This window comes from Oncorhynchus gorbuscha, linkage group LG01 (assembly GCF_021184085.1).
Source record: "Oncorhynchus gorbuscha isolate QuinsamMale2020 ecotype Even-year linkage group LG01, OgorEven_v1.0, whole genome shotgun sequence".
Classification (NCBI taxonomy): domain Eukaryota; kingdom Metazoa; phylum Chordata; class Actinopteri; order Salmoniformes; family Salmonidae; genus Oncorhynchus; species Oncorhynchus gorbuscha.
In genome coordinates this window covers 4,134,765-4,160,797 of record NC_060173.1, presented here as the reverse complement: position 1 = coordinate 4,160,797, position 26,033 = coordinate 4,134,765, and the positions used below count along the sequence as shown (strand labels likewise).

General features: G+C 45.8%; 1 protein-coding gene across 1 annotated transcript in view; it reads right to left on the bottom strand.

Annotated features, from left to right (window-relative positions):
- The window catches only part of LOC124038538 (protein phosphatase 1 regulatory subunit 12A-like), a 63,511-nt gene that overhangs the window by 22,435 nt on the left and 15,043 nt on the right, over positions 1 to 26,033 (bottom strand). The window contains 9 exon segments of the mRNA XM_046354584.1: positions 9,030 to 9,120; positions 10,858 to 10,962; positions 13,418 to 13,525; positions 21,304 to 21,390; positions 22,487 to 22,569; positions 23,914 to 23,989; positions 23,992 to 24,146; positions 24,366 to 24,475; positions 25,041 to 25,249. Coding sequence (XP_046210540.1) covers positions 9,030 to 9,120; positions 10,858 to 10,962; positions 13,418 to 13,525; positions 21,304 to 21,390; positions 22,487 to 22,569; positions 23,914 to 23,989; positions 23,992 to 24,146; positions 24,366 to 24,475; positions 25,041 to 25,249 — 1,024 coding nt within the window.

The following is a 26,033-nucleotide window of genomic DNA, read 5'->3' as shown; positions in this document are numbered from 1 at the left end:
CCAGGCTACCCTGCCGCCTCTACACTCTAACCACTAGGCTACCCTGCCGCCTCTACACTCTAACCACTAGGCTACCCTGCCGCCTCTACACTCTAACCACTAGGCTACCCTGCCGCCTCTACACTCTAACCACTAGGCTACCCTGCCGCCTCTTCTAACCACTAGGCTACCCTGCCGCCTGGCTACCCTTTAAGCTGTTTAAAGGGTGAAGCCACAGTTGAAACAATAAAGCGGAGGGAGAAATGGAGCCGCTCTCAGATGAACTGACATAACTACGGCCATTTTAACCATGTTATGAGGCTATACAATGTCTGTTTACATATACAATGTTTACAAACATTGGTTGAAAAACTGTTTTCTATTTTGGATTCTCATAACAGTTGAACTAAACTCATTAGGCATCTTAAAGTGAAATACTTCCAGAATCAATGGGTATATATGTATATCATTCATTTATAAGTCCAAAAATGGATGTAGAAACTACAGATTGCCCCTTTAAGTCTATAAAAAGTGTGTGAGTTTGATCATTTGTCCATTAGGCCTATGGATCTTTTATCTATTCAGCATGAATTTGATTGAGCCATAAAAGCCTCACTTCCTGGTCTTCGTTGTTGACAGTATTGGCTCCCCAATGGTGGAACAAACTCCCTCACGACGCCAGGACAGCGGAGTCAATCACCACCTTCCGGAGACACCTGAAACCCCACCTCTTTAAGGAATACCTAGGATAGGATAAAGTAATCCTTCTCACCCCCCCCCTTAAAATATTTAGATGCACTATTGTAAAGTGGTTGTTCCACTGGATGTCATAAGGTGAATGCACCAATTTGTAAGTCGCTCTGGATAAGAGCGTCTGCTAAATGACTTAAATGTAAATGTAGTATGGAGCACAATGATTGACAGGCAGCCTACACTTCTTCAATTCAATCTATATTGGGTTAAAATACACAGCAACCTCCATTCGTAAGACATGAAACAGCTAAATGAGAGAGCAGCAGTGTGATTCACATCAATAATAAGTGATATCCTTATCGCTCGTAGACTACGCCACTGCTAATCTATGGATGCCGACAGCAGTCACGCCATTGGTCACAGTGGTCTCTGATATCACAGTGGTCTCTGACATCACAGTGGTCTCTGACATCACAGTGGTCTCTGACATCACAGTGGTCTCTGACATCACAATGCTGATTTGAATGTCATTGAGAAAACAGAGAGGTGTCAAAAAAAAAAGTTTCCTCTTTCAGAAATAATCATCTAGTTTATCAAAAGCATCTGTAATCCGATTACAATATTTATGCTGGTAAAGTAACAGATTACAGTAAATGTGTTGTAATCCATTCCATGTAGTCCATTCCTCTTATTATGTCAGATCAACGTGTCATAATTACTGAACAGTATAAACAATGATTATTAAGCAGCGGGGTCTGATCTACTTCACCAACTAAAGCAACCCAGAGTCAATTACATTTCAATTCAGTTGTATGATTACAGTAGGAATTGGAATGTCAGTTGTACGATTACAGTAGGAATTGGAATGTCAGTTGTACAATTACAGTAGGAATTGGAATGTCAGTTGTACGATTACAGTAGGAATTGGAATGTCAGTTGTACAATTACAGTAGGAATTGGAATGTCAGTTGTACGATTACAGTAGGAATTGGAATGTCAGTTGTACAATTACAGTAGGAATTGGAATGTCAGTTGTACGATTACAGTAGGAATTGGAATGTCAGTTGTACGATTACAGTAGGAATTGGAATGTCAGTTGTACGATTACAGTAGGAATTGGAATGTCAGTTGTACGATTACAGTAGGAATTGGAATGTCAGTTGTACCACTACAGTAGGAATTGGAATGTCAGTTGTACGATTACAGTAGGAATTGGAATGTCAGTTGTACCACTACAGTAGGAATTGGAATGTCAGTTGTACGATTACAGTAGGAATTGGAATGTCAGTTGGCTCAACGTGGATCTACAATATACATCCACTGAACAGCTTTGACCTGAATGGATGGCCCTGACTGTCTGGCGAGTTAAATGTGGTTAACTGTATATGTCTAGGCATGTTGGTCTATGTCTAGGCATGTGGGTCTATGTCTGCATGTCTAGGCATGTTGGTCAGTCTAGGCATGTGGGTCTATGTCTAGGCATGTGGGTCTATGTCTAGGCATGTGGGTCTGTGTCTAGGCATGTGGGTCTGTCTAGGCATGTGGGTCTATGTCTAGGCATGTGGGTCTATGTCTAGGCATGTGGGTCTATGTCTGGGCATGTGGGTCTATGTCTGGGCATGTGGGTCTATGTCTAGGCATGTGGGTCTATGTCTGGGCATGTGGGTCTATGTCTGGGCATGTCTAGGCATGTGGGTCTATGTCTAGGCATGTGGGTCTATGTCTGGGCATGTGGGTCTATGTCTGGGCATGTGGGTCTATGTCTGGGCATGTGGGTCTATGTCTAGGCATGTCTAGGCATGTGGGTCTATGTCTAGGCATGTGGGTCTATGTCTAGGCATGTGGGTCTATGTCTAGGCATGTGGGTCTATGTCTAGGCATGTGGGTCTATGTTTAGGCATGTCTAGGCATGTGGGTCTATGTCTAGGCATGTGGGTCTATGTCTGGGCATGTGGGTCTATGTCTAGGCATGTCTAGGCATGTGGGTCTATGTCTAGGCATGTGGGTCTATGTCTAGGCATGTGGGTCTATGTCTAAGCATGTCTAGGCATGTGGGTCTATGTCTAGGCATGTGGGTCTATGTCTAGGCATGTGGGTCTATGTCTAGGCATGTGGGTCTATGTCTAGGCATGTGGGTCTATGTCTAGGCATGTGGGTCTATGTCTAGGCATGTCTAGGCATGTGGGTCTATGTCTAGGCATGTGGGTCTATGTCTGGGCATGTGGGTCTATGTCTAGGCATGTCTAGGCATGTGGGTCTATGTCTAGGCATGTGGGTCTATGTCTAGGCATGTGGGTCTATGTCTAAGCATGTCTAGGCATGTGGGTCTATGTCTAGGCATGTGGGTCTATGTCTAGGCATGTGGGTCTATGTCTAGGCATGTGGGTCTATGTCTAGGCATGTGGGTCTATGTCTAGGCATGTGGGTCTATGTCTAGGCATGTCTAGGCATGTGGGTCTATGTCTAGGCATGTCTAGGCATGTGGGTCTATGTCTAGGCATGTGGGTCTATGTCTGGGCATGTGGGTCTATGTCTGGGCATGTGGGTCTATGTCTGGGCATGTGGGTCTATGTCTAGGCATGTGGGTCTATGTCTGGGCATGTGGGTCTATGTCTGGGCATGTGGGTCTATGTCTGGGCATGTGGGTCTATGTCTGGGCATGTGGGTCTATGTCTAGGCATGTGGGTCTATGTCTAGGCATGTGGGTCTATGTCTGGGCATGTGGGTCTATGTCTAGGCATGTGGGTCTATGTCTAGGCATGTGGGTCTATGTCTAGGCATGTGGGTCTATGTCTAGGCATGTCTAGGCATGTGGGTCTATGTCTGGGCATGTGGGTCTATGTCTAGGCATGTCTAGGCATGTGGGTCTATGTCTAGGCATGTGGGTCTATGTCTGGGCTTGTGGGTCTATGTCTAGGCATGTGGGTCTATGTCTGGGCATGTGGGTCTATGTCTAGGCATGTGGGTATATGTCTAGGCATGTGGGTCTATGTCTAGGCATGTGGGTCTATGTCTAGGCATGTGGGTCTATGTCTAGGCATGTGGGTCTATGTCTAGGCATGTGGGTCTATGTCTAGGCATGTGGGTCTATGTCTAGGCATGTCTAGGCATGTGGGTCTATGTCTAGGCATGTCTAGGCATGTGGGTCTATGTCTAGGCATGTCTAGGCATGTGGGTCTATGTCTGGGCATGTGGGTCTATGTCTAGGCATGTGGGTCTATGTCTAGGCATGTGGGTCTATGTCTAGGCATGTGGGTCTATGTCTAGGCATGTCTAGGCATGTGGGTCTATGTCTGGGCATGTGGGTCTATGTCTAGGCATGTCTAGGCATGTGGGTCTATGTCTAGGCATGTGGGTCTATGTCTGGGCTTGTGGGTCTATGTCTAGGCATGTGGGTCTATGTCTGGGCATGTGGGTCTATGTCTAGGCATGTGGGTCTATGTCTAGGCATGTGGGTCTATGTCTAGGCATGTGGGTCTATGTCTAGGCATGTCTAGGCATGTGGGTCTATGTCTAGGCATGTCTAGGCATGTGGGTCTATGTCTGGGCATGTGGGTCTATGTCTAGGCATGTCTAGGCATGTGGGTCTATGTCTAGGCATGTGGGTCTATGTCTGGGCTTGTGGGTCTATGTCTAGGCATGTGGGTCTATGTCTGGGCATGTGGGTCTATGTCTAGGCATGTGGGTCTATGTCTAGGCATGTGGGTCTATGTCTAGGCATGTGGGTCTATGTCTAGGCATGTGGGTCTATGTTTAGGCATGTCTAGGCATGTGGGTCTATGTCTAGGCATGTGGGTCTATGTCTGGGCATGTGGGTCTATGTCTAGGCATGTCTAGGCATGTGGGTCTATGTCTAGGCATGTGGGTCTATGTCTAGGCATGTGGGTCTATGTCTAAGCATGTCTAGGCATGTGGGTCTATGTCTAGGCATGTGGGTCTATGTCTAGGCATGTGGGTCTATGTCTAGGCATGTGGGTCTATGTCTAGGCATGTGGGTCTATGTCTAGGCATGTGGGTCTATGTCTAGGCATGTCTAGGCATGTGGGTCTATGTCTAGGCATGTGGGTCTATGTCTGGGCATGTGGGTCTATGTCTAGGCATGTCTAGGCATGTGGGTCTATGTCTAGGCATGTGGGTCTATGTCTAGGCATGTGGGTCTATGTCTAAGCATGTCTAGGCATGTGGGTCTATGTCTAGGCATGTGGGTCTATGTCTAGGCATGTGGGTCTATGTCTAGGCATGTGGGTCTATGTCTAGGCATGTGGGTCTATGTCTAGGCATGTGGGTCTATGTCTAGGCATGTCTAGGCATGTGGGTCTATGTCTAGGCATGTCTAGGCATGTGGGTCTATGTCTAGGCATGTGGGTCTATGTCTGGGCATGTGGGTCTATGTCTGGGCATGTGGGTCTATGTCTGGGCATGTGGGTCTATGTCTAGGCATGTGGGTCTATGTCTGGGCATGTGGGTCTATGTCTGGGCATGTGGGTCTATGTCTGGGCATGTGGGTCTATGTCTGGGCATGTGGGTCTATGTCTAGGCATGTGGGTCTATGTCTAGGCATGTGGGTCTATGTCTGGGCATGTGGGTCTATGTCTAGGCATGTGGGTCTATGTCTAGGCATGTGGGTCTATGTCTAGGCATGTGGGTCTATGTCTAGGCATGTCTAGGCATGTGGGTCTATGTCTGGGCATGTGGGTCTATGTCTAGGCATGTCTAGGCATGTGGGTCTATGTCTAGGCATGTGGGTCTATGTCTGGGCTTGTGGGTCTATGTCTAGGCATGTGGGTCTATGTCTGGGCATGTGGGTCTATGTCTAGGCATGTGGGTATATGTCTAGGCATGTGGGTCTATGTCTAGGCATGTGGGTCTATGTCTAGGCATGTGGGTCTATGTCTAGGCATGTGGGTCTATGTCTAGGCATGTGGGTCTATGTCTAGGCATGTGGGTCTATGTCTAGGCATGTCTAGGCATGTGGGTCTATGTCTAGGCATGTCTAGGCATGTGGGTCTATGTCTAGGCATGTCTAGGCATGTGGGTCTATGTCTGGGCATGTGGGTCTATGTCTAGGCATGTGGGTCTATGTCTAGGCATGTGGGTCTATGTCTAGGCATGTGGGTCTATGTCTAGGCATGTCTAGGCATGTGGGTCTATGTCTGGGCATGTGGGTCTATGTCTAGGCATGTCTAGGCATGTGGGTCTATGTCTAGGCATGTGGGTCTATGTCTGGGCTTGTGGGTCTATGTCTAGGCATGTGGGTCTATGTCTGGGCATATGGGTCTATGTCTAGGCATGTGGGTCTATGTCTAGGCATGTGGGTCTATGTCTAGGCATGTGGGTCTATGTCTAGGCATGTCTAGGCATGTGGGTCTATGTCTAGGCATGTCTAGGCATGTGGGTCTATGTCTGGGCATGTGGGTCTATGTCTAGGCATGTCTAGGCATGTGGGTCTATGTCTAGGCATGTGGGTCTATGTCTGGGCTTGTGGGTCTATGTCTAGGCATGTGGGTCTATGTCTGGGCATGTGGGTCTATGTCTAGGCATGTGGGTCTATGTCTAGGCATGTGGGTCTATGTCTAGGCATGTGGGTCTATGTCTAGGCATGTGGGTCTATGTCTAGGCATGTGGGTCTATGTCTAGGCATGTCTAGGCATGTGGGTCTATGTCTAGGCATGTCTAGGCATGTGGGTCTATGTCTAGGCATGTCTAGGCATGTGGGTCTATGTCTAGGCATGTGGGTCTATGTCTAGGCATGTGGGTCTATGTCTAGGCATGTGGGTTTATGTCTAGGCATGTGGGTTTATGTCTGGGCATGTGGGTTTATGTCTGGGCATGTGGGTCTATGTCTGGGCATGTGGGTCTATGTCTAGGCATGTGGGTCTATGTCTAGGCATGTGGGTCTATGTCTAGGCATGTGGGTCTATGTCTAGGCATGTGGGTCTATGTCTAGGCATGTGGGTCTGCCTGAGTGGATCGTCCTGACTTACAGTTTAAGTCTGAAGTTTACGTACACCTTAGCCAAATACATTTAAACTCAGTTTTTCACAATTCCTGACATTTAATCCAAGTAAAAATTCCCTGTCTTTGGTCAGTTAGGATCCCCACTTTATTTTAAGAATGTGAAATGTCAGAATAATAGTAGAGAGAATGATTTATTTCAGCTTTTATTTATTTCATCCCATTCCCAGTGGGTCAGAAGTTTACATACACTCAATTAGTATTTGGTAGCATTGCCTTTAAATCGTTTAACTTGGGTCAAACGTTTCAGGTATCCTTCCACAAGCTTCCCACAATAAGTTTGGTGACTTTTGGCCCATTCCTCCTGACAGAGCTGGTGGAACTGAGTCACGTTTGTAGGCCTCCTTGCTCGCACACGCTTTTTCAGCTCTGCCCACAAACTTTCTACAGGATTGAGGTCAGGGCTTTGATGGCCACACCAATACCTTGACTTTGTGTCCTTAAAGTCATTTTGCCACAACTTTGGAAGTATGCTTGGGGTTATTGTCCATTTGGAAGACCCATTTGCGACCAAGCTTTAACTTCCTGACTGATGTCTTGAGATGTTGCTTCTGTAAATCTACATCATTTTCCAGAGGACATTTCTCCAGAAAGTACGATCTTTGTCCCTATGTGCAGTTGCAAACCGTAGTCTGGCTTTTTTATGGCAGTTTTGGAGCAGTGGCTTCTTCCTTGCTGAGCGGCCTTTCAGGTTATGTCGATATAGGACTCATTTTACTGTGGATATAGATACTTTTGTACCTGTTTCCTCCAGCATCTTCACAAGGTCCTTTGCTGTTGTTCTGGGATTGATTTGCACTTTTCGCACCAAAGTACGTTCATCTCTAGGAGACAGAACGAGTCTCCTTGCTGAGCGGTATGACGGCTGCGTGGTCCCATGGTGTTTATACTTGCGCACTATTGTTAGTACAGATGAACGTGGTACCTTCAGGCGTTTGGAAATTGATCCCAAGGACGAACCAGACTTGTGGAGGTCTACTATTTCTATTCTGAGGTCTTGGCTGATTTCTTTCGATTTTCCCATGATGTCAAGCAAAGAGGCACTGAGTTTGAAGGTAGGCCTTGAAATACATCCACAGGTACACCTCCAATTGACTCAAATGATGTCAATTAGCCTATCAGAAGCTTCTAAAGCCATGACATCATTTTCTGGAATTTTCCAAGCTGTTTAAAGGCAGTCAACTTAGTGTATGTGAACTTCTGACCCACTGGAATTGTGATACAGTGAATTATAAAGTAGATGTCCTAACCGACTTGCCAAAACTACAGTTTGTTAACAAGAAATTTGTGGAGTGGTTATATAATGTGTAACTCTGTGTTGTTGTTTTTGTCGCACTGCTTCGCTTTATCTTGGCCAGGTCGCAGTTGTAAATGAGAACTTGTTCTCAACTGGCCTACCTGGTTAAATAAAGGTGTTCTCAACCAGCCTACCTGGTTAAATAAAGGTGTTCTCAACCAGCCTACCTGGTTAAATAAAGGTGTTCTCAACTAGCCTACCTGGTTAAATAAAGGTGTTCTCAACTGGCCTACCTGGTTAAATAAAGGTGTTCTCAACTAGCCTACCTGGTTAAATAAAGGTGTTCTCAACTGGCCTACCTGGTTAAATAAAGGTGTTCTCAACTGGCCTACCTGGTTAAATAAAGGTGTTCTCAACTGGCCTACCTGGTTAAATAAAGGTGTTCTCAACTGGCCTACCTGGTTTAATAAAGGTGTTCTCAACTGGCCTACCTGGTTTAAATAAAGGTGTTCTCAACTGGCCTACCTGGTTAAATAAAGGTGTTCTCAACTGGCCTACCTGGTTAAATAAAGGTGTTCTCAACTGGCCTACCTGGTTAAATAAAGGTGTTCTCAACTGGCCTACCTGGTTAAATAAAGGTGTTCTCAACTGGCCTACCTGGTTAAATAAAGGTGTTCTCAACTGGCCTACCTGGTTAAATAAAGGTGTTCTCAACTGGCCTACCTGGTTAAATAAAGGTGTTCTCAACTAGCCTACCTGGTTAAATAAAGGTGTTCTCAACTGGCCTACCTGGTTAAATAAAGGTGTTCTCAACTGGCCTACCTGGTTAAATAAAGGTGTTCTCAACTGGCCTACCTGGTTAAATAAAGGTGTTCTCAACTAGCCTACCTGGTTAAATAAAGGTGTTCTCAACTGGCCTACCTGGTTAAATAAAGGTGTTCTCAACTGGCCTACCTGGTTAAATAAAGGTGTTCTCAACTAGCCTACCTGGTTAAATAAAGGTGTTCTCAACTGGTCTACCTGGTTAAATAAAGGTGAAATAATAATAAATCTATCTATCTGTCTGGCGAGCCTTAAATGTAAATGTCTCGGCAGGTGGGCCTACCTGAGTGGATCGTCGTGACTGTCTGGCGTGTCTGGATCGAGCCTTCCTCTGAGCCTCCGCCTCCTCATCACGAACCGGGGTCAAGTAGGATCTGGACCGGGGAACACAGAACATTACCCATAACACACCACACCATTTAGACATCTCCCATCTGATCCCTATGTGTGAACATAACTACATGCATCTACATTTATAAATCTATGACTACAGATAGGAGCTGAGGGGAACACAGAACATAACTACATTTAACTACATTTATAAATCTATGACTACATTCATCTACATTTAACTACACTATAATTATGTAAAGACATTCATCTTACATTTAACTACATTTATAAATATATAACAAACATTTATAATAAGGACTACATTCATCTACACTTAACTAAATTAATAAATATATGACAATATTTATAAATATATAACTACATTAATCTACATTTATAAATCTATATTTATTCAGACAGGAAGGTAAGGGGGTTTTAGTTATTCAGACAGAAAGGTAAGAGGGTTTTAGTTATTCAGACAGAAAAGTAAGAGGGTTTTAGTTATTCAGACAGAAAGGTAAGAGGGTTTTATTTAGACAGAAAGGTAAGAGGGTTTTATTTAGACAGAAAGGTAAGAGGGTTTTAGTTATTCAGACAGAAAGGTAAAAAGGGTTTTAGTTATTCAGACAGAAAGGTAAGAGGGTTTTATGTAGACAGAAAGGTAAGAGGGTTTTATTTAGACAGATAGAAAGGTAAGAGGGTTTTAGTTATTCAGACAGATAGAAAGGTAAGAGGGTTTTAGTTATTCAGACAGAAAGGCAAGAGGGTTTTATTTAGACAGAAAGGTAAGGGGTTTTAGTTATTCAGATAGAAAGGTAAGAGGGTTTTAGTTATTCAGACAGAAAGGTAAGAGGGTTTTATTTAGACAGAAAGGTAAGAGGGTTTTATTCAGACAGAAAGGTAAGAGGGTTTTATTCAGACAGAAAGGTAAGAGGGTTTTAGTTATTCAGACAGAAAGGTAAGAGGGTTTTAGTTATTCAGTTAGAAAGGTAAGAGGGTTTTAGTTATTCAGACAGAAAGGTAAGAGGGTTTTATTTAGACAGAAAGGTAAGAGGGTTTTAGTTATTCAGACAGAAAGGTAAGAGGATTTTAATTATTCAGACAGAAAGGTAAGAGGATTTTAATTATTCAGACAGAAAGGTAAGAGGATTTTAATTATTCAGACAGAAAGGTAAGAGGGTTTTATTCAGACAGATAGAAAGGTAAGAGGGTTTTAGTTATTCAGACAGATAGGTAAGAGGGTTTTAGTTATTCAGACAGAAAGGTAAGAGGATTTTAATTATTCAGACAGAAAGGTAAGAGGGTTTTATTCAGACAGATAGAAAGGTAAGAGGGTTTTAGTTATTCAGACAGAAAGGCAAGAGGGTTTTATTCAGACAGATAGAAAGGTAAGAGGGTTTTAGTTATTCAGACAGATAGGTAAGAGGGTTTTAGTTATTCAGACAGAAAGGTAAGAGGATTTTAATTATTCAGACAGAAAGGTAAGAGGGTTTTATTCAGACAGACAGAAAGGTAAGTGGGAAACAGAAATGGACAAAATTGAAAACTTGCAGATCAGCGATTTGAACCCCCATTACAGGTGACCATGCATGGTCCAGAGTTGGCAGTCTCACTGTTACACCAGACATTGGCACTGCAGATGACCTCAACTGTAAACCATTCACCAACACTCAACTAAAACTGCAGGCAAACACTCCCAGCACGCCAGTGGTTAAGAGGTCAAACATCCATTAAACAGACTGCCTCTGTATCGCTGTCGTCATGGCAAACAGACTCACTTGCGCCTCTGCTTTGTCTCCAAGTCACCGCCGGTCGTCGTGGTGACAGAGTTGGAGGTGACAGAACACTGCTCCTTCTTCTTCTCTGCCTGCTCCTGAGCCAGTCTGAGGGAGATAAAGGGCTTAAGGTTGAATGGCAGATAAATGGTTTTGATACGTTTTTAAACAGACACTACAAAAGTCTCCACCCCTTTGCCTGTCTCCTTGCCTGTCCTCCACCTCCTACTCCTCTGTGCCCTCCCTCTCCTCCCCCTGTCCTCCTCCCCTGTCACCTTCCCCTCCTCCTCCTCCTCTTCCCCTGTGCCCCCTCCCTCTCCTCCCCTGTCCTCTCCTCCTCTTCCCCTCCTCCTCCCCCCTGTGCCCTCCCTCTCCTCCCCTGTCCTTACCTGTCGTCTCCTCCTCCCCTCTCCTCTCCTCCCCTGTCCTCCCCTGTCCTCTCCTCTCCTCCCCTCCCCTCCCCTCCCCCCTCCCCTCCCCCTCCCTCCCCTCCCCTCCCCTCCCCTCTCCTCTCCTCTCCTCCCCTCCTCTCTCCTCCCCCTCCTCTCCCTCCCCCTCTCCTCCCCTGTCCTCCCCTGTCCTCCCCTGTCCTCCCCTGTCCTCCCCTCTCCTCCCCTGTCCTTACCTGTCGTCTCCTCCTCTCCTCCCCTCTCCTCCCCTCTCCTCCCCCCTGTCCTCCCCTGTCCTCCCCTCTCCTCCCCTGTCCTCCCCTCTCCCCTCCCCCCTCCCTCTCCTCTCCTCCCCTGTCCTTACCTGTCGTCTCCTCCTCCCCTCTCCTCTCCTCCCCTGTCCTCCCCTGTCCTCGTCCTTACTTCCCTTCATCAGCACCAATTGGAAAAGACTTGAGGTGAAGTATACAGAGTCTTCAGAGAGTTTTCACACTCCTTGAATTTGAACACATTTTGTTGTGTTACAGCTTGAATTTAAAATGGTTAATTGTCTTTTTTTTTTAGAAGATTTTTTAAAAATAAATAAATATATAACTCAGCAAAAAAAGAAACCTCCTCTCACTGTCAACTGCGTTCATTTTTAGCAAACTTAACGTGTGTAAATATTTCAACAACTGAGACAAACTGAACAAGTTCCACAGACATCGTAAAATGTGTTAACTAACCTCCAGACGAGCTTCAATGCCATTACAGCTCTCCTTCCTTGGCCTCCAACTGCTCTTAAAACACTAGTAAAACTAAATGCATGCTTTTCAACAGATCGCTGCCCGCACCCGCCCGCCCGTCCAGCATCACTACTCTGGACGGTTCTGACTTAGAATACATGGACAACATATATTTACATACACTTAGGTTGGAGTCATTAAAACTCATTTTTCAACCACTCCACAAATTTCTTGTTAACAAACTATAGTTTTGGCAAGTCGGTTAGGACATCTACTTTGTGCATGACAAGTCATCTATCTATCACTCCAATGTTAATTGCTAAATTGTAATTACTTCGCCACTGTGGCCTATTTATTGCCTTACCTCCTCACTCCATTTGCACACACATTTTCTATTGTGTTATTGACTGTACGTTTGTTTATCCCATGTGTAAATCTGTTGTTGTTGTTTGTGTCACACTGCTTTGCTTTATCTTGGCCAGGTCGCAGTTGTAAATGAGAACTTGTTCTCAACTGGCCTACCTGGTTAAATAAAGGTGTTCTCAACTAGCCTACCTGGTTAAATAAAGGTGTTCTCAACTAGCCTACCTGGTTAAATAAAGGTGTTCTCAACTAGCCTACCTGGTTAAATAAAGGTGTTCTCAACTAGCCTACCTGGTTAAATAAAGGTATAAAACAAAAATAATAAAGTTAAATTTGTAATAAATAAAATAAATCATTTTTAAAAATTAAAGGTGAATTTGTCTCCCAGTGACTGTTGGAAAGCAGACTGAACCAAGTCTTCCTCTAGGATTTTGCCTGTGCTTAGCACTATTCCGTTTATTTTTATCCTAAAAAACTCCTTAGTCCTTGCTGATGACAAGCATAGCCATAACATGATGCAGCTTGAAAATGTGAAGAGTTGTACTCAGTAATGTGTTGTGTTGGATTTAACCCAAACATCAGCTTTGTATTGAGGACAAAAAATGCATGTTGCCTTATTTGTTGTTGTTGCAGAATGCCTTTAGTGCCTTGTTGCAAACAGGATGCATGTTTTGGAATATGTTTTATTCTGTACAGTCTTCCTTCTTTTCACTCTGTCATTTATATTACTATGTTTATGTTCAGCGTGTAACAAAATGTGGAAAAAAGGGCGGGAATACTTTCTGAAGGCTGGTGGAAGCTGGTCATCAGGCTTAGCCCTGTACATAATGGGAGCTGGTCATCAGGCTTAGCCCTGTACATAATGGAAGCTGGTCATCAGGCTTAGCCCTGTACATAATGGAAGCTGGTCATCAGGCTTAGCCCTGTACATAATGGAAGCTGGTCATCAGGCTTAGCCCTGTACATAATGGAAGCTGGTCATCAGGCTTAGCCCTGTACATGATGGAAGCTGGTCCTCAGGCTTAGCGTTCACATGGTCAGTTCTTTTAGATCAATGAAAGACGTGAGAAAGAGCCAATCACCCACCTCTGGGCCACTAGGATGTTGAGACGACTGAGTCCAGCAGAGAAGCTACTTCCAGTTCCTGTTGTTGAGGTCACTGTGGGGTCATCCAGTCTGCGTCCACAGGATGAGCTGGAAATACAACCAGACTTATTGACAATAATAAATACAGCATCTTCCCCACAGCAGTGGTTCCCAAACCAGGGGTCGCGACTGCTATGAAAATGGGGGTCGTGGGAGAATTTGCAACCCCCCGCCCCCAAAAGATACACATATAAACACCAAAAAACATATTATAATATCTTCTTTCTATCTCAAAAGAATGTAAATGTGGTTTACTTAAAACATCTAAATGAAAATGATTCCAATTTAAAAGATTACATTTAACGGCCACACTGTTGCACTTGAATCGTTCCCTATGGTGAATGACTAGCTACACTATCAAACTACACACTATTGACTAGCTACACTATCAAACTACACACTATTGACTAGCTACAATATCAAACTACACACTATTGAATCATTCCCATGGTGAATGGCTAGCTACACTATCAAACTACACACTATTGAATCACTCCCATGGTGAATGACTAGCTACACACTATTGAATCATTCCCATGGTGAATGACTAGCTACACACTATTGAATCATTCCCATGGTGAATGACTAGCTACACACTATTGAATCATTCCCATGGTGAATGACTAGCTACACACTATTGAATCATTCCCATGGTGAATGACTAGCTACACTATCAAACTACACACTATTGAATCATTCCCATGGTGAATGACTAGCTACACACTATTGAATCATTCCCATGGTGAATGACTAGCTACACTATCAAACTACACACTATTGAATCATTCCCCATGGTGAATTACTAGCTACACTATCAAACTACACACTATTGAATCATTCCCATGGTGAATGACTAGCTACACACTATTGAATCATTCCCATGGTGAATGACTAGCTACACTATCAAACTACACACTATTGAATCATTCCCCATGGTGAATTACTAGCTACACTATCAAACTACACACTATTGAATCATTCCCATGGTGAATGACTAGCTACACACTATTGAATCATTCCCATGCTGAATGACTAGCTACACACTATTGAATCATTCCCATGGTGAATGACTAGCTACACACTATTGAATCATTCCCATGGTGAATGACTAGCTACACACTATTGAATCATTCCCATGGTGAATGACTAGCTACACTATGAAACTACACACTATTGAATCATTAAGTCGCTTTGGATAAAAGCGTCTGCTAAATGGCATATATTATTATTATTATTATATTATAATGACTAGCTACACTATGAAACTACACACTATTGAATCATTCCCATGGTGAATGACTAGCTACACACTATTGAATCATTCCCCATGGTGAATGACTAGCTACACTATGAAACTACACACTATTGAATCTTTCCCATGGTGAATGACTAGCTACACACTATTGAATCATTCCCCATGGTGAATGACTAGCTACACACTATTGAATCATTCCCATGCTGAATGACTAGCTACACACTATTGAATCATTCCCATGCTGAATGACTAGCTACACACTATTGAATCATTCCCATGGTGAATGACTAGCTACACACTATTGAATCATTCCCATGGTGAATGACTAGCTACACACTATTGAATCATTCCCATGGTGAATGACTAGCTACACACTATTGAATCATTCCCATGGTGAATGACTAGCTAGCTATGGTGAAAACAATGACTGGGGAGGCAGAGGAACAGAAACTAACAGCAATACCTTTGTCAGATAACACTGTTAAACAAAGAATGTATTCCATTTCTAGCAATCAAGAGGAAACTCTGACTCAGAAACTCCCCAACCTTTGCTCTCCAAATGGACGTTAGCTGTGAGGGATACTCACAGCAGTTAATGTCCATTTGTAGAGAAGACAATCAGAAATACTGTTAATGTTTTTCAATGACAGCCACAGCCCTTAAAAAAAAAGTCAACATTGGCTGTTGATTACATAATTTTTGTTCACATGGGTGAGGGTCACAAATGAGGTCGTGGGCAAAAATGTTTGGAAACCCCTGGTCTACAGCATATTCTCTACAGCATATTCCCTACAGCATATTCCCTACAGCATATTCCCTACAGCATATTCCCTACAGCATATTCTCTATAGCATATTCCCTACAGCAAGCATATTCCCTACAGCAAGCATATTCCCTACAGCAAGCATATTCCCTACAGCAAGCATATTCCCTACAGCAAGCATATTCCCTACAGCAAGCATATTCCCTACAGCATAACCCCTGATCTACAGCATATTCCCTACAGCATAACCCCTGATCTACAGCATATTCCCTACAGCATATTCCCTACAGCATAACCCCTGATCTACAGTATAACCCCTGATCTACAGCATATTCCCTACAGCATAACCTCTGATCTATAGCATATTCCCTACAGCATAACCCCTGATCTACAGCATATTCCCTACAGCATAACCCCTGATCTATAGCATATTCCCAACAGCATAACCCCTGATCTACAGCATAACCCCTGATCTACAGCATATTCCCTACAGCATAACCCCTGATCTATAGCATAACCACTGATCTACAGCATATTCCCTACAGCATAACCCCTGATCTACAGCATATTCCCTACAGCATATTCCCTACAGCATAACCCCTGATCTATAGCATATTCCCTACAGCATAACCCCTGATCTATAGCATAACCACTGATCTACAGCATATTCCCTACAGCATATTCCCTACAGCATAACCCCTGATCTACAGCATATTCCCTACAGCATATTCCCTACAGCATAACCCCTGATCTACAGCATATTCCCTACAGCATATTCCCTACAGCATAACCCCTGATCTACAGCATATTCCCTACAGCATAACCCCTGATCTACAGCATATTCCCTACAGCATATTCCCTACAGCATAACCCCTGATCTATAGCATAACCACTGATCTACAGCATATTCCCTACAGCATATTCCCTACAGCATAACCCCTGATCTATAGCATAACCACTGATCTACAGCATATTCCCTACAGCATAACCCCTGATCTACAGCATATTCCCTACAGCATATTCCCTACAGCATAACCCCTGATCTACAGCATATTCCCTACAGCATAACCCCTGATCTACAGCATAACCCCTGATCTACAGCATATTCCCTACAGCATAACCCCTGATCTACAGCATAACCCCTGATCTACAGCATATTCCCTACAGCATAACCCCTGATCTACAGCATATTCCCTACAGCATAACCCCTGATCTACAGCATATTCCCTACAGCATATTCCCTACAGCATAACCCCTGATCTACAGCATATTCCCTACAGCATAACCCCTGATCTACAGCATATTCCCTACAGCATATTCCCTACAGCATAACCCCTGATCTATAGCATAACCACTGATCTACAGCATATTCCCTACAGCATAACCCCTGATCTACAGCATATTCCCTACAGCATATTCCCTACAGCATAACCCCTGATCTACAGCATATTCCCTACAGCATATTCCCTACAGCATAACCCCTGATCTACAGCATATTCCCTACAGCATAACCCCTGATCTACAGCATAACCCCTGATCTACAGCATATTCCCTACAGCATAACCCCTGATCTACAGCATAACCCCTGATCTACAGCATATTCCCTACAGCATAACCCCTGATCTACAGCATATTCCCTACAGCATAACCCCTGATCTACAGCATATTCCCTACAGCATATTCCCTACAGCATAACCCCTGATCTACAGCATATTCCCTACAGCATAACCCCTGATCTACAGCATATTCCCTACAGCATATTCCCTACAGCATAACCCCTGATCTATAGCATAACCACTGATCTACAGCATATTCCCTACAGCATAACCCCTGATCTACAGCATATTCCCTACAGCATATTCTCTACAGCATAACCCCTGATCTACAGCATATTCCCTACAGCATATTCCCTACAGCATAACCCCTGATCTACAGCATATTCCCTACAGCATAACCCCTGATCTACAGCATATTCCCTACAGCATAACCCCTGGTCTACAGCATATTCCCTACAGCATATTCCCTACAGCATAACCCCTGGTCTACAGCATATTCCCTACAGCATAACCCCTGATCTACAGCATATTCCCTACAGCATAACCCCTGGTCTACAGCATATTCCCTACAGCATATTCCCTACAGCATAACCCCTGGTCTACAGCATATTCCCTACAGCATATTCTCTACAGCATATTCCCTACAGCATATTCCCTACAGCATATTCCCTACAGCATAACCCCTGATCTATAGCATAACCCCTGATCTACAGCATATTCCCTACAGCATAACCCCTGATCTACAGCATAACCCCTGATCTATAGCATATTCCCTACAACAGCCTCATAAATAGCGTATGGCTAGTGCTCCCTTGTGAAATAAGTATTTTTTAGCCACTCTATGTTTCAGTGTTAAATCAGTTTGGATGGCAGACATCAAGCAGCCGGTTCAGACAGGAAACTCCAGTTCTGAACCAGCTGATAATCACTCTGCTAATATGACTGTCTATTTAGTCCACCAGGTTCTGCACACACTTCTCTGGTGGCTGTGTCCTGGTGTATCCTGGCTATGTCCTGGTGTATCCTGGCTATGTCCCTGGTGTATCCTGGCTATGGCCTGGTGTATCCTGGTGTATCCTGGCTATGCCCTGGTGTATCCTGGCTATGTCCCTGGTGTATCCTGACTATGTCCCTGGTGTATCCTGGCTATGTCCCTGGTGTATCCTGGCTATGTCCCTGATGTATCCTGGCTATGTCCTGGTGTATCCTGGCTATGTCCCTGGTGTATCCTGGCTATGTCCCTGGTGTATCCTGGCTATGTCCCTGGTGTATCCTGGCTATGTCCCTGGTGTATCCTGGCTATGTCCCTGGTGTATCCTGGCTATGTCCCTGGTGTATCCTGGCTATGTCCCTGGTGTATCCTGGCTATGTCCCTGATGTATCCTGGCTATGTCCCTGATGTATCCTGGCTATGTCCTGGTGTATCCTGGCTATGTCCCTGGTGTATCCTGGCTATGTCCCTGGTGTATCCTGGCTATGTCCCTGGTGTATCCTGGCTATGGCCTGGTGTATCCTGGTGTATCCTGGCTATGCCCTGGTGTATCCTGGCTATGTCCCTGGTGTATCCTGACTATGTCCCTGGTGTATCCTGGCTATGTCCTGGTGTATCCTGGCTATGTCCTGGTGTATCCTGGCTATGTCCCTGGTGTATCCTGGCTATGTCCCTGGTGTATCCTGGCTATGTCCCTGGTGTATCCTGGCTATGCCCTGGTGTATCCTGGCTATGTCCTGGTGTATCCTGGCTATGTCCCTGGTGTATCCTGGCTATGTCCCTGGTGTATCCTGGTGTATCCTGGCTATGTCCCTGGTGTATCCTGGCTATGTCCCTGGTGTATCCTGGCTATGTCCTGGTGTATCCTGGCTATGTCCCTGGTGTATCCTGGTGTATACTGGCTATGTCCTGGTGTATCCTGGCTATGTCCCTGGTGTATCCTGACTATGTCCCTGGTGTATCCTGGCTATGTCCCTGGTGTATCCTGGCTATGTCCTGGTGTATCCTGGCTATGTCCTGGTGTATCCTGGCTATGTCCCTGGTGTATCCTGGCTATGTCCCTGGTGTATCCTGGCTATGTCCCTGGTGTACCCTGGCTATGTCCTGGTGTACCCTGGTGTATCCTGGCTATGTCCCTGGTGTACCCTGGTGTATCCTGGCTATGTCCCTGGTGTATCCTGGCTATGTCCCTGGTGTATCCTGGCTATGTCCCTGGTGTATCCTGGTGTATCCTGGCTATGTCCTGGTGTATCCTGGCTATGTCCCTGGTGTATCCTGGCTATGTCCCTGGTGTATCCTGGCTATGTCCTGGTGTATCCTGGCTATGTCCCTGGTGTATCCTGGCTATGTCCTGGTGTATCCTGGCTATGTCCCTGGTGTATCCTGGCTATGTCCCTGGTGTATCCTGGCTATGTCCCTGGTGTATCCTGGCTATGTCCCTGGTGTATCCTGGCTATGTCCCTGGTGTATCCTGGCTATGTCCTGGTGTATCCTGGCTATGTCCTGGTGTATCCTGGCTATGTCCTGGTGTATCCTGGCTATGTTCCTAGTGTATCCTGGCTATGTCCCTGGTGTATCCTGGCTATGTCCTGCTGTATCCTGGCTATGTCCCTGGTGTATGCTGGCTATGTCCCTAGTGTATCCTGGCTATGTCCCTGGTGTATCCTGGCTATGTCCCTGGTGTATCCTGGCTATGTCCTGGTGTATCCTGGTGTATCCTGGCTATGTCCTGGTGTATCCTGGCTATGTCCTGGCTATGTCCTGGTGTATCCTGGTGTATCCTGGCTATGTCCTGGTGTATCCTGGCTATGTCCCTGGTGTATCCTGTCTATGTCCCTGGTGTATCCTGGCTATGTCCTGGTGTATCCTGGTGTATCCTGGCTATGTCCTGGTGTATCCTGGTGTATCCTGGCTATGTCCTGGTGTATCCTGGTGTATCCTGGCTATGTCCTGGTGTATCCTGACTATGTCCCTGGTGTATCTTGGTGTATCCTGGTGTATCCTGGCTATGTCCTGGTGTATCCTGGTGTATCCTGGCTATGTCCTGGTGTATCCTGGCTATGTCCCTGGTGTATCCTGGTGTATCCTGGCTATGTCCTGGTGTATCCTGGCTATGTCCTGGTGTATCCTGGTGTATCCTGGCTATGTCCTGGTGTATCCTGACTATGTCCCTGGTGTATCCTGGTGTATCCTGGTGTATCCTGACTATGTCCTGGTGTATCCTGGTGTATCCTGACTATGTCCCTGGTGTATCCTGGTGTATCCTGGCTATGTCCTGGTGTATCCTGACTATGTCCCTGGTGTATCTTGGTGTATCCTGGTGTATCCTGGCTATGTCCTGGTGTATCCTGGCTATGTCCCTGGTGTATCCTGGCTATGTCCCTGGTGTATCCTGGTGTATCCTGGTGTATCCTGGCTATGTCCTGGTGTATCCTGGCTATGTCCTGGTGTATCCTGGCTATGTCCCTGGTGTATCCTGGTGTATCCTGGCTATGTCCCTGGTGTATCCTGGTGTATCCTGGCTATGTCCCTGGTGTATCCTGGTGTATCCTGGCTATGTCCTGGTGTATCCTGGCTATGTCCCTGGTGTATCCTGGTGTATCCTGGCTATGTCCTGGTGTATCCTGGCTATGTCCCTGGTGTATCCTGGCTATGTCCTGGTGTATCCTGGCTATGTCCTGGTGTATCCTGGCTATGTCCCTGGTGTATCCTGGTGTATCCTGGCTATGTCCTGGTGTATCCTGGCTATGTCCCTGGTGTATCCTGGTGTATCCTGGCTATGTCCTGGTGTATCCTGGCTATGTCCTGGTGTATCCTGGCTATGTCCCTGGTGTATCCTGGTGTATCCTGGTGTAGTCTGTATTGCTCTAACATACTTGTCTGTTTTCTGCTTTGCCACCTTCCTGTTAGGTTCTGGTTTTCTGTCCTGCAGGATGTTGGTACATAATACCTTGTTCTCTGCCTGGATTTACTATCATCTTAACTCGATGCATGTTCTGGCAGCGAGAGAGCAGAGTCTACAGGCCACGTTCTAACGTACTGCGTGTATTTCAATCTTATCTAACAAATGGTTCAACCAACCAAGTGGAGTTTCGTGTCTGAACCTGGTTAAAGAAAGGCTGAATGAACATAATATTCAGGAGACATCCAGCGACAACACTGAACACACAAACACCACGGAACGGGAAATTCACACTTCAACCAGAAGCCCCAAGAGTGGGAAGACACACCGACGGACGGACCCAAGGCTGTAGGACATACCTGAGAGGCAAGGAGGGGGTGGAGCTACTGAGATCACATCCTGTGCTATTGAGGCGGCGGGTGTAAGAGGCGCTACGACTCAGCCAGCTGAGAGAGAGGGAGAGAGGAGGAGGGGTGTAAGAGGCGCTACGACTCAGCCAGCTGAGAGAGAGGGAGAGAGGAGGAGGGGTGTAAGAGGTGCTACGACTCAGCCAGCTGAGAGAGGGAGAGAGGAGGAGGGGTGTAAGAGGCGCTACGACTCAGCCAGCTGAGAGAGAGGGAGAGAGGAGGAGGGGTGTAAGAGGCGCTACGACTCAGCCAGCTGAGAGAGATGAAAGGGGTGTAAGAGGTGCTACGACTCAACCAGCTGAGAGAGAGGGAGAGAGAGAGAGGAGGAGGGGTGTAAGAGGTGCTACAACTCAACCAGCTGAGAGAGAGGGAGAGAGAGAGAGAGAGAGAGAGGAGGAGGGGTGTAAGAGGTGCTACGACTCAACCAGCTGAGAGAGAGAGGAGGAGGGGTGTAAGAGGTGCTACGACTCAGCCAGCTGAGAGAGAGGGAGAGAGAGAGAGGAGGAGGGGTGTAAGAGGTGCTACGACTCAACCAGCTGAGAGAGAGGGAGAGAGGGAGAGAGAGAGAGAGAGAGAGGGGGGTGTAAGAGGCACTACGACTCAGCCAGCCGAGAGAGAGGAGAGAGGAGGGGTGTAAGAGATAGAGATAGAGGGGGAGAGAGATAAGGAAAGGGGAGAGAGAAAGAGGTGGAGAAAGAGTGATAAGGAGGGGGAGAGAGAGGGTGGAGAGAGAGAGATTGTGAAAGAGAAAGATGGAAAGGGGGGAGGGAGAAAGAGGGTGGGGGTGATGCAGTGAAGCTCAAAACCTGTTTAGCTATTCTCACAAACGCACTCAGCCACACACACACAGTGAAGCCGATGAGCAGCCTTTCATTTCTATTCCATACTGTGGTACATGACAGCATTATGTGAGGCAAGCTGAGCCCACCTGCTAGTGCTGTCTGGGTTGCTGTCTGGTATACTGAAGAGACGTCTGGTTGGACTGGGGTTCACAAACCTGCTAGTGCTGTCTGGGTTGGTGTCTGGTATACTGAAGAGACGTCTGGTTGGACTGGGGTTCACAAACCTGCTAGTGCTGTCTGGGTTGGTGTCTGGTATACTGAAGAGACTTCTGGCTGGACTGGGGTTCACAAACCTGCTAGTGCTGTCTGGGTTGCTGTCTGGTATACTGAAGAGACGTCTGGTTGGAATGGGGTTCACTCTGGCAGTCCTGGGTTCCTGAAAGTACAAGGACGTTTGATGATCTATCAATATCTAGCTATGAATAGTTTCAAACATATCACTACTAACTAGATGGTCCAGTCTAAGAGGACAGTAGTGATGTAGATGGTCCAGTCTAAGAGGACAGTAGTGATGTAGTTGGTCCAGTCTAAGAGGACAGTAGTGATGTAGTTGGTCCAGACTAAGAGGACAGTAGTGATGTCGTTGGTCCAGTCTAAGAGGACAGTAGTGATGTCGTTGGTCCAGTCTAAGAGGACAGTAAGTGTATTAGAGGTAGTGATGTTGTTGGTCCAGTCTAAGAGGACAGTAGTGATGTAGTTGGTCCAGTCTAAGAGGACAGTAGTGATGTCGTTGGTCCAGTCTAAGAGGACAGTAGTGATGTAGTTGGTCCAGTCTAAGAGGACAGTAGTGATGTAGTTGGTCCAGTCTAAGAGGACAGTAGTGATGTCGTTGGTCCAGTCTAAGAGGACAGTAGTGATGTAGTTGGTCCAGTCTAAGATGTAGTTGTATTTCCTTGATTCCTTGTGTCCTCTCTCCTTGCCTACTTCTCTAAATAGATTGGAGGTTGTTTCGTGAAGGAAATGAGGAGAGGAATCAAAGAAATACAATGAGGAGAGGAATCAAGGGAATACAATGAGGAGAGGAATCAAGGGAATACAATGAGGAGAGGAATCAAGGGAATACAATGAGGAGAGGAATCAAGGGAATACAATGAGGAGAGGAATCAAGGGAATACAATGAGGAGAGGAATCAAGGGAATACAATGAGGAGTGGAATCAAGGGAATACAATGAGGAGAGGAATCAAGGGAATACAATGAGGAGAGGACTCAAGGGAATACAATGAGGAGAGGACTCAAGGGAATACAATGAGGAGAGGACTCAAGGGAATACAATGAGGTGAGGACTCAAGGGAATACAATGAGGAGAGGACTCAAGGGAATACAATGAGGAGAGGACTCAAGGGAATACAATGAGGAGAGGAATCAAGGGAATACAATGAGGAGAGGACTCAAGGGAATACAATGAGGAGAGGACTCAAGGGAATACAATGAGGAGAGGACTCAAGGGAATACAATGAGGAGAGGAATCAAGGGAATACAATGAGGAGAGGAATCAAGGGAATACAATGAGGAGAGGACTCAAGGGAATACAATGAGGAGAGGAATCAAGGGAATACAATGAGGAGAGGAATCAAGGGAATACAACTCAAATTCACCCTGTGATGCTCCTGTAGTGTATCTGTAAAGAATCAACAGTTGTCACAAATAATTCTCAGCCTGTGAAGCTCCGGTACCTTTTAAAGGTGTGTTTTTACCATCAATGTGGTCTGGTTCCAGTACCTTGGTGTCTGTACTGGTGTCAGAGCTGAGGCGTGGGCTGGAGGCAGAGCGGATCATACCCAGGCCCGACTCAGGCGCCCGCGGGTGGACTCCTGACTTGGGTCGGTGGTACCTGAAGGCCCCAGGGTCACGGAGCTGCCTGCTTTACGAAGAGAGGTCCTCCAGGAGCCAGGGGCCGCACCAGGGGCTGAGCTAGGTGATGCCTCTGGGGCTGGGGGCTTCCCTGGGTCCTGCTGCAGAAGGAGAGAGATGTACGATTCACTGATCAAATCAACTCAGATTAATGACCTGCCAACAGAGGTAATAAAAGACAATTTACCAAATCATTTAAATAGTCAATAGTCAATAGCAGAGTGCACAGGTTGTTCATCTGAGTCCCCCCCCCTCCAGGCCGTACAGGTCATAGCTGCCCTACCCAGCATTCTGGCGTTCAAACACCAACAGAAACATACCTTTTTAACGGTGTTTCCTGAAGTGCTGGTTGCCATGGAGGTAGTGTGGGGGGAGGAGCTGTTGCGTTTGTTGTTAAAGTTGTTGATGATCTCTCGGGTTTTGGCTTTCTCTGCAACAATCACCAACAGCCAGTTAATGACATGATTCTCTGCAACAATCACCAACAGCCAGTTAATGACATGATTCTCTGCAACAATCACCAACAGCCAGTTAATGACATGATTCTCTGCAACAATCACCATCAGCCAGTTAATGACATGATTCTCTACAATAGAACAACTCCACATGATTCTCTACAATAGAACAACTCCACATGATTCTCTACAATAGAACAACTCCACATGATTCTCTACAATAGAACAACTCCACATGATTCTCTACAATAGAACAACTCCACATGATTCTCTACAATAGAACAACTCCACATGATTCTCTACAATAGAACAACTCCACATGATTCTCTACAATAGAACAACTCCACATGATTCTCTACAATAGAACAACTCCACATGATTCTCTACAATAGAACAACTCCACATTGGGTTTCAGTCTTTAAGGCATCCGTCATGACAGGGTTTCGGTCCATTCCAATTCAGTAAACTCAAATGTTACTTCATGAATGGACTAGGCTGAAATGGACACCAGGGAAACTTCATTTTCTCTCAGTCTCTCACCTGATTCTGCATCGCTCTCAGACTCGTCCTCCTCTTCTTCTGAACTGGAGCTGCTGGAGGCTTGGGCCTGTCCCTGTGTCCCATGCTGAGTCTGTACCCCCTCCTCATCCTCATCCTCAGCAGGGCTGCTGGTCAGGGCAGGGGGAGGGTGCTTCTCCCTCTCGTGGAGGCAGATCTTCTCCCGGCTGCTCATACGAGAGATTGAGGTCCTGCAGGGGAGAGGATGACAGGTAGGCATGGAGGAACCAATCAGTGACGGTGATCACTAAGGGCGAAGACGATCCGTGTGTGTGTGTGTGTGTGTGTGTGTGTGTGTGTGTGTGTGTGTGTGTGTGTGTGTGTGTGTGTGTGTGTGTGTGTGTGTGTGTGTGTGTGTGTGTGTGTGTGTGTGTGTGTGTGTGTGTGTGTGTGTGTGTGTGTGTAAACAAAAACAAACAAAACCAGGATTTGGACTGTAACTGGATCCTGTGTGGGAGACTAAAGGACAGGTTAACTATATGAATACTATTGGATGACCAAGCCATCACTGTACATAACAATGGTGTCTGATTATATTGGTGTCAGGTGGGTAACAGACATTCTGATTCTATTGGTAGAGAGGTGTCAGGTGGGTAATAGACAGTCTGATTCTATTGGTAGAGGTGTCAGGTGGGTAACAGACAGTCTGATTCTATTGGTAGAGAGGTGTCAGGTGGGTAACAGACAGTGTGATTCTATTGGTAGAGAGGTGTCAGGTGGGTAACAGACAGTGTCTGATTCTATTGGTAGAGAGGTGTCAGGTAGGTAACAGACAGTGTGATTCTATTGGTAGAGAGGTGTCAGGTGGGTAACAGACAGTGTGATTCTATTGGTAGAGAGGTGTCAGGTAGGTAACAGATAGTGTGATTCTATTGGTAGAGAGGTGTCAGGTGGGTAACAGACAGTGTGATTCTATTGGTAGAGAGGTGTCAGGTGGGTAACAGACAGTGTGATTCTATTGGTAGAGAGGTGTCA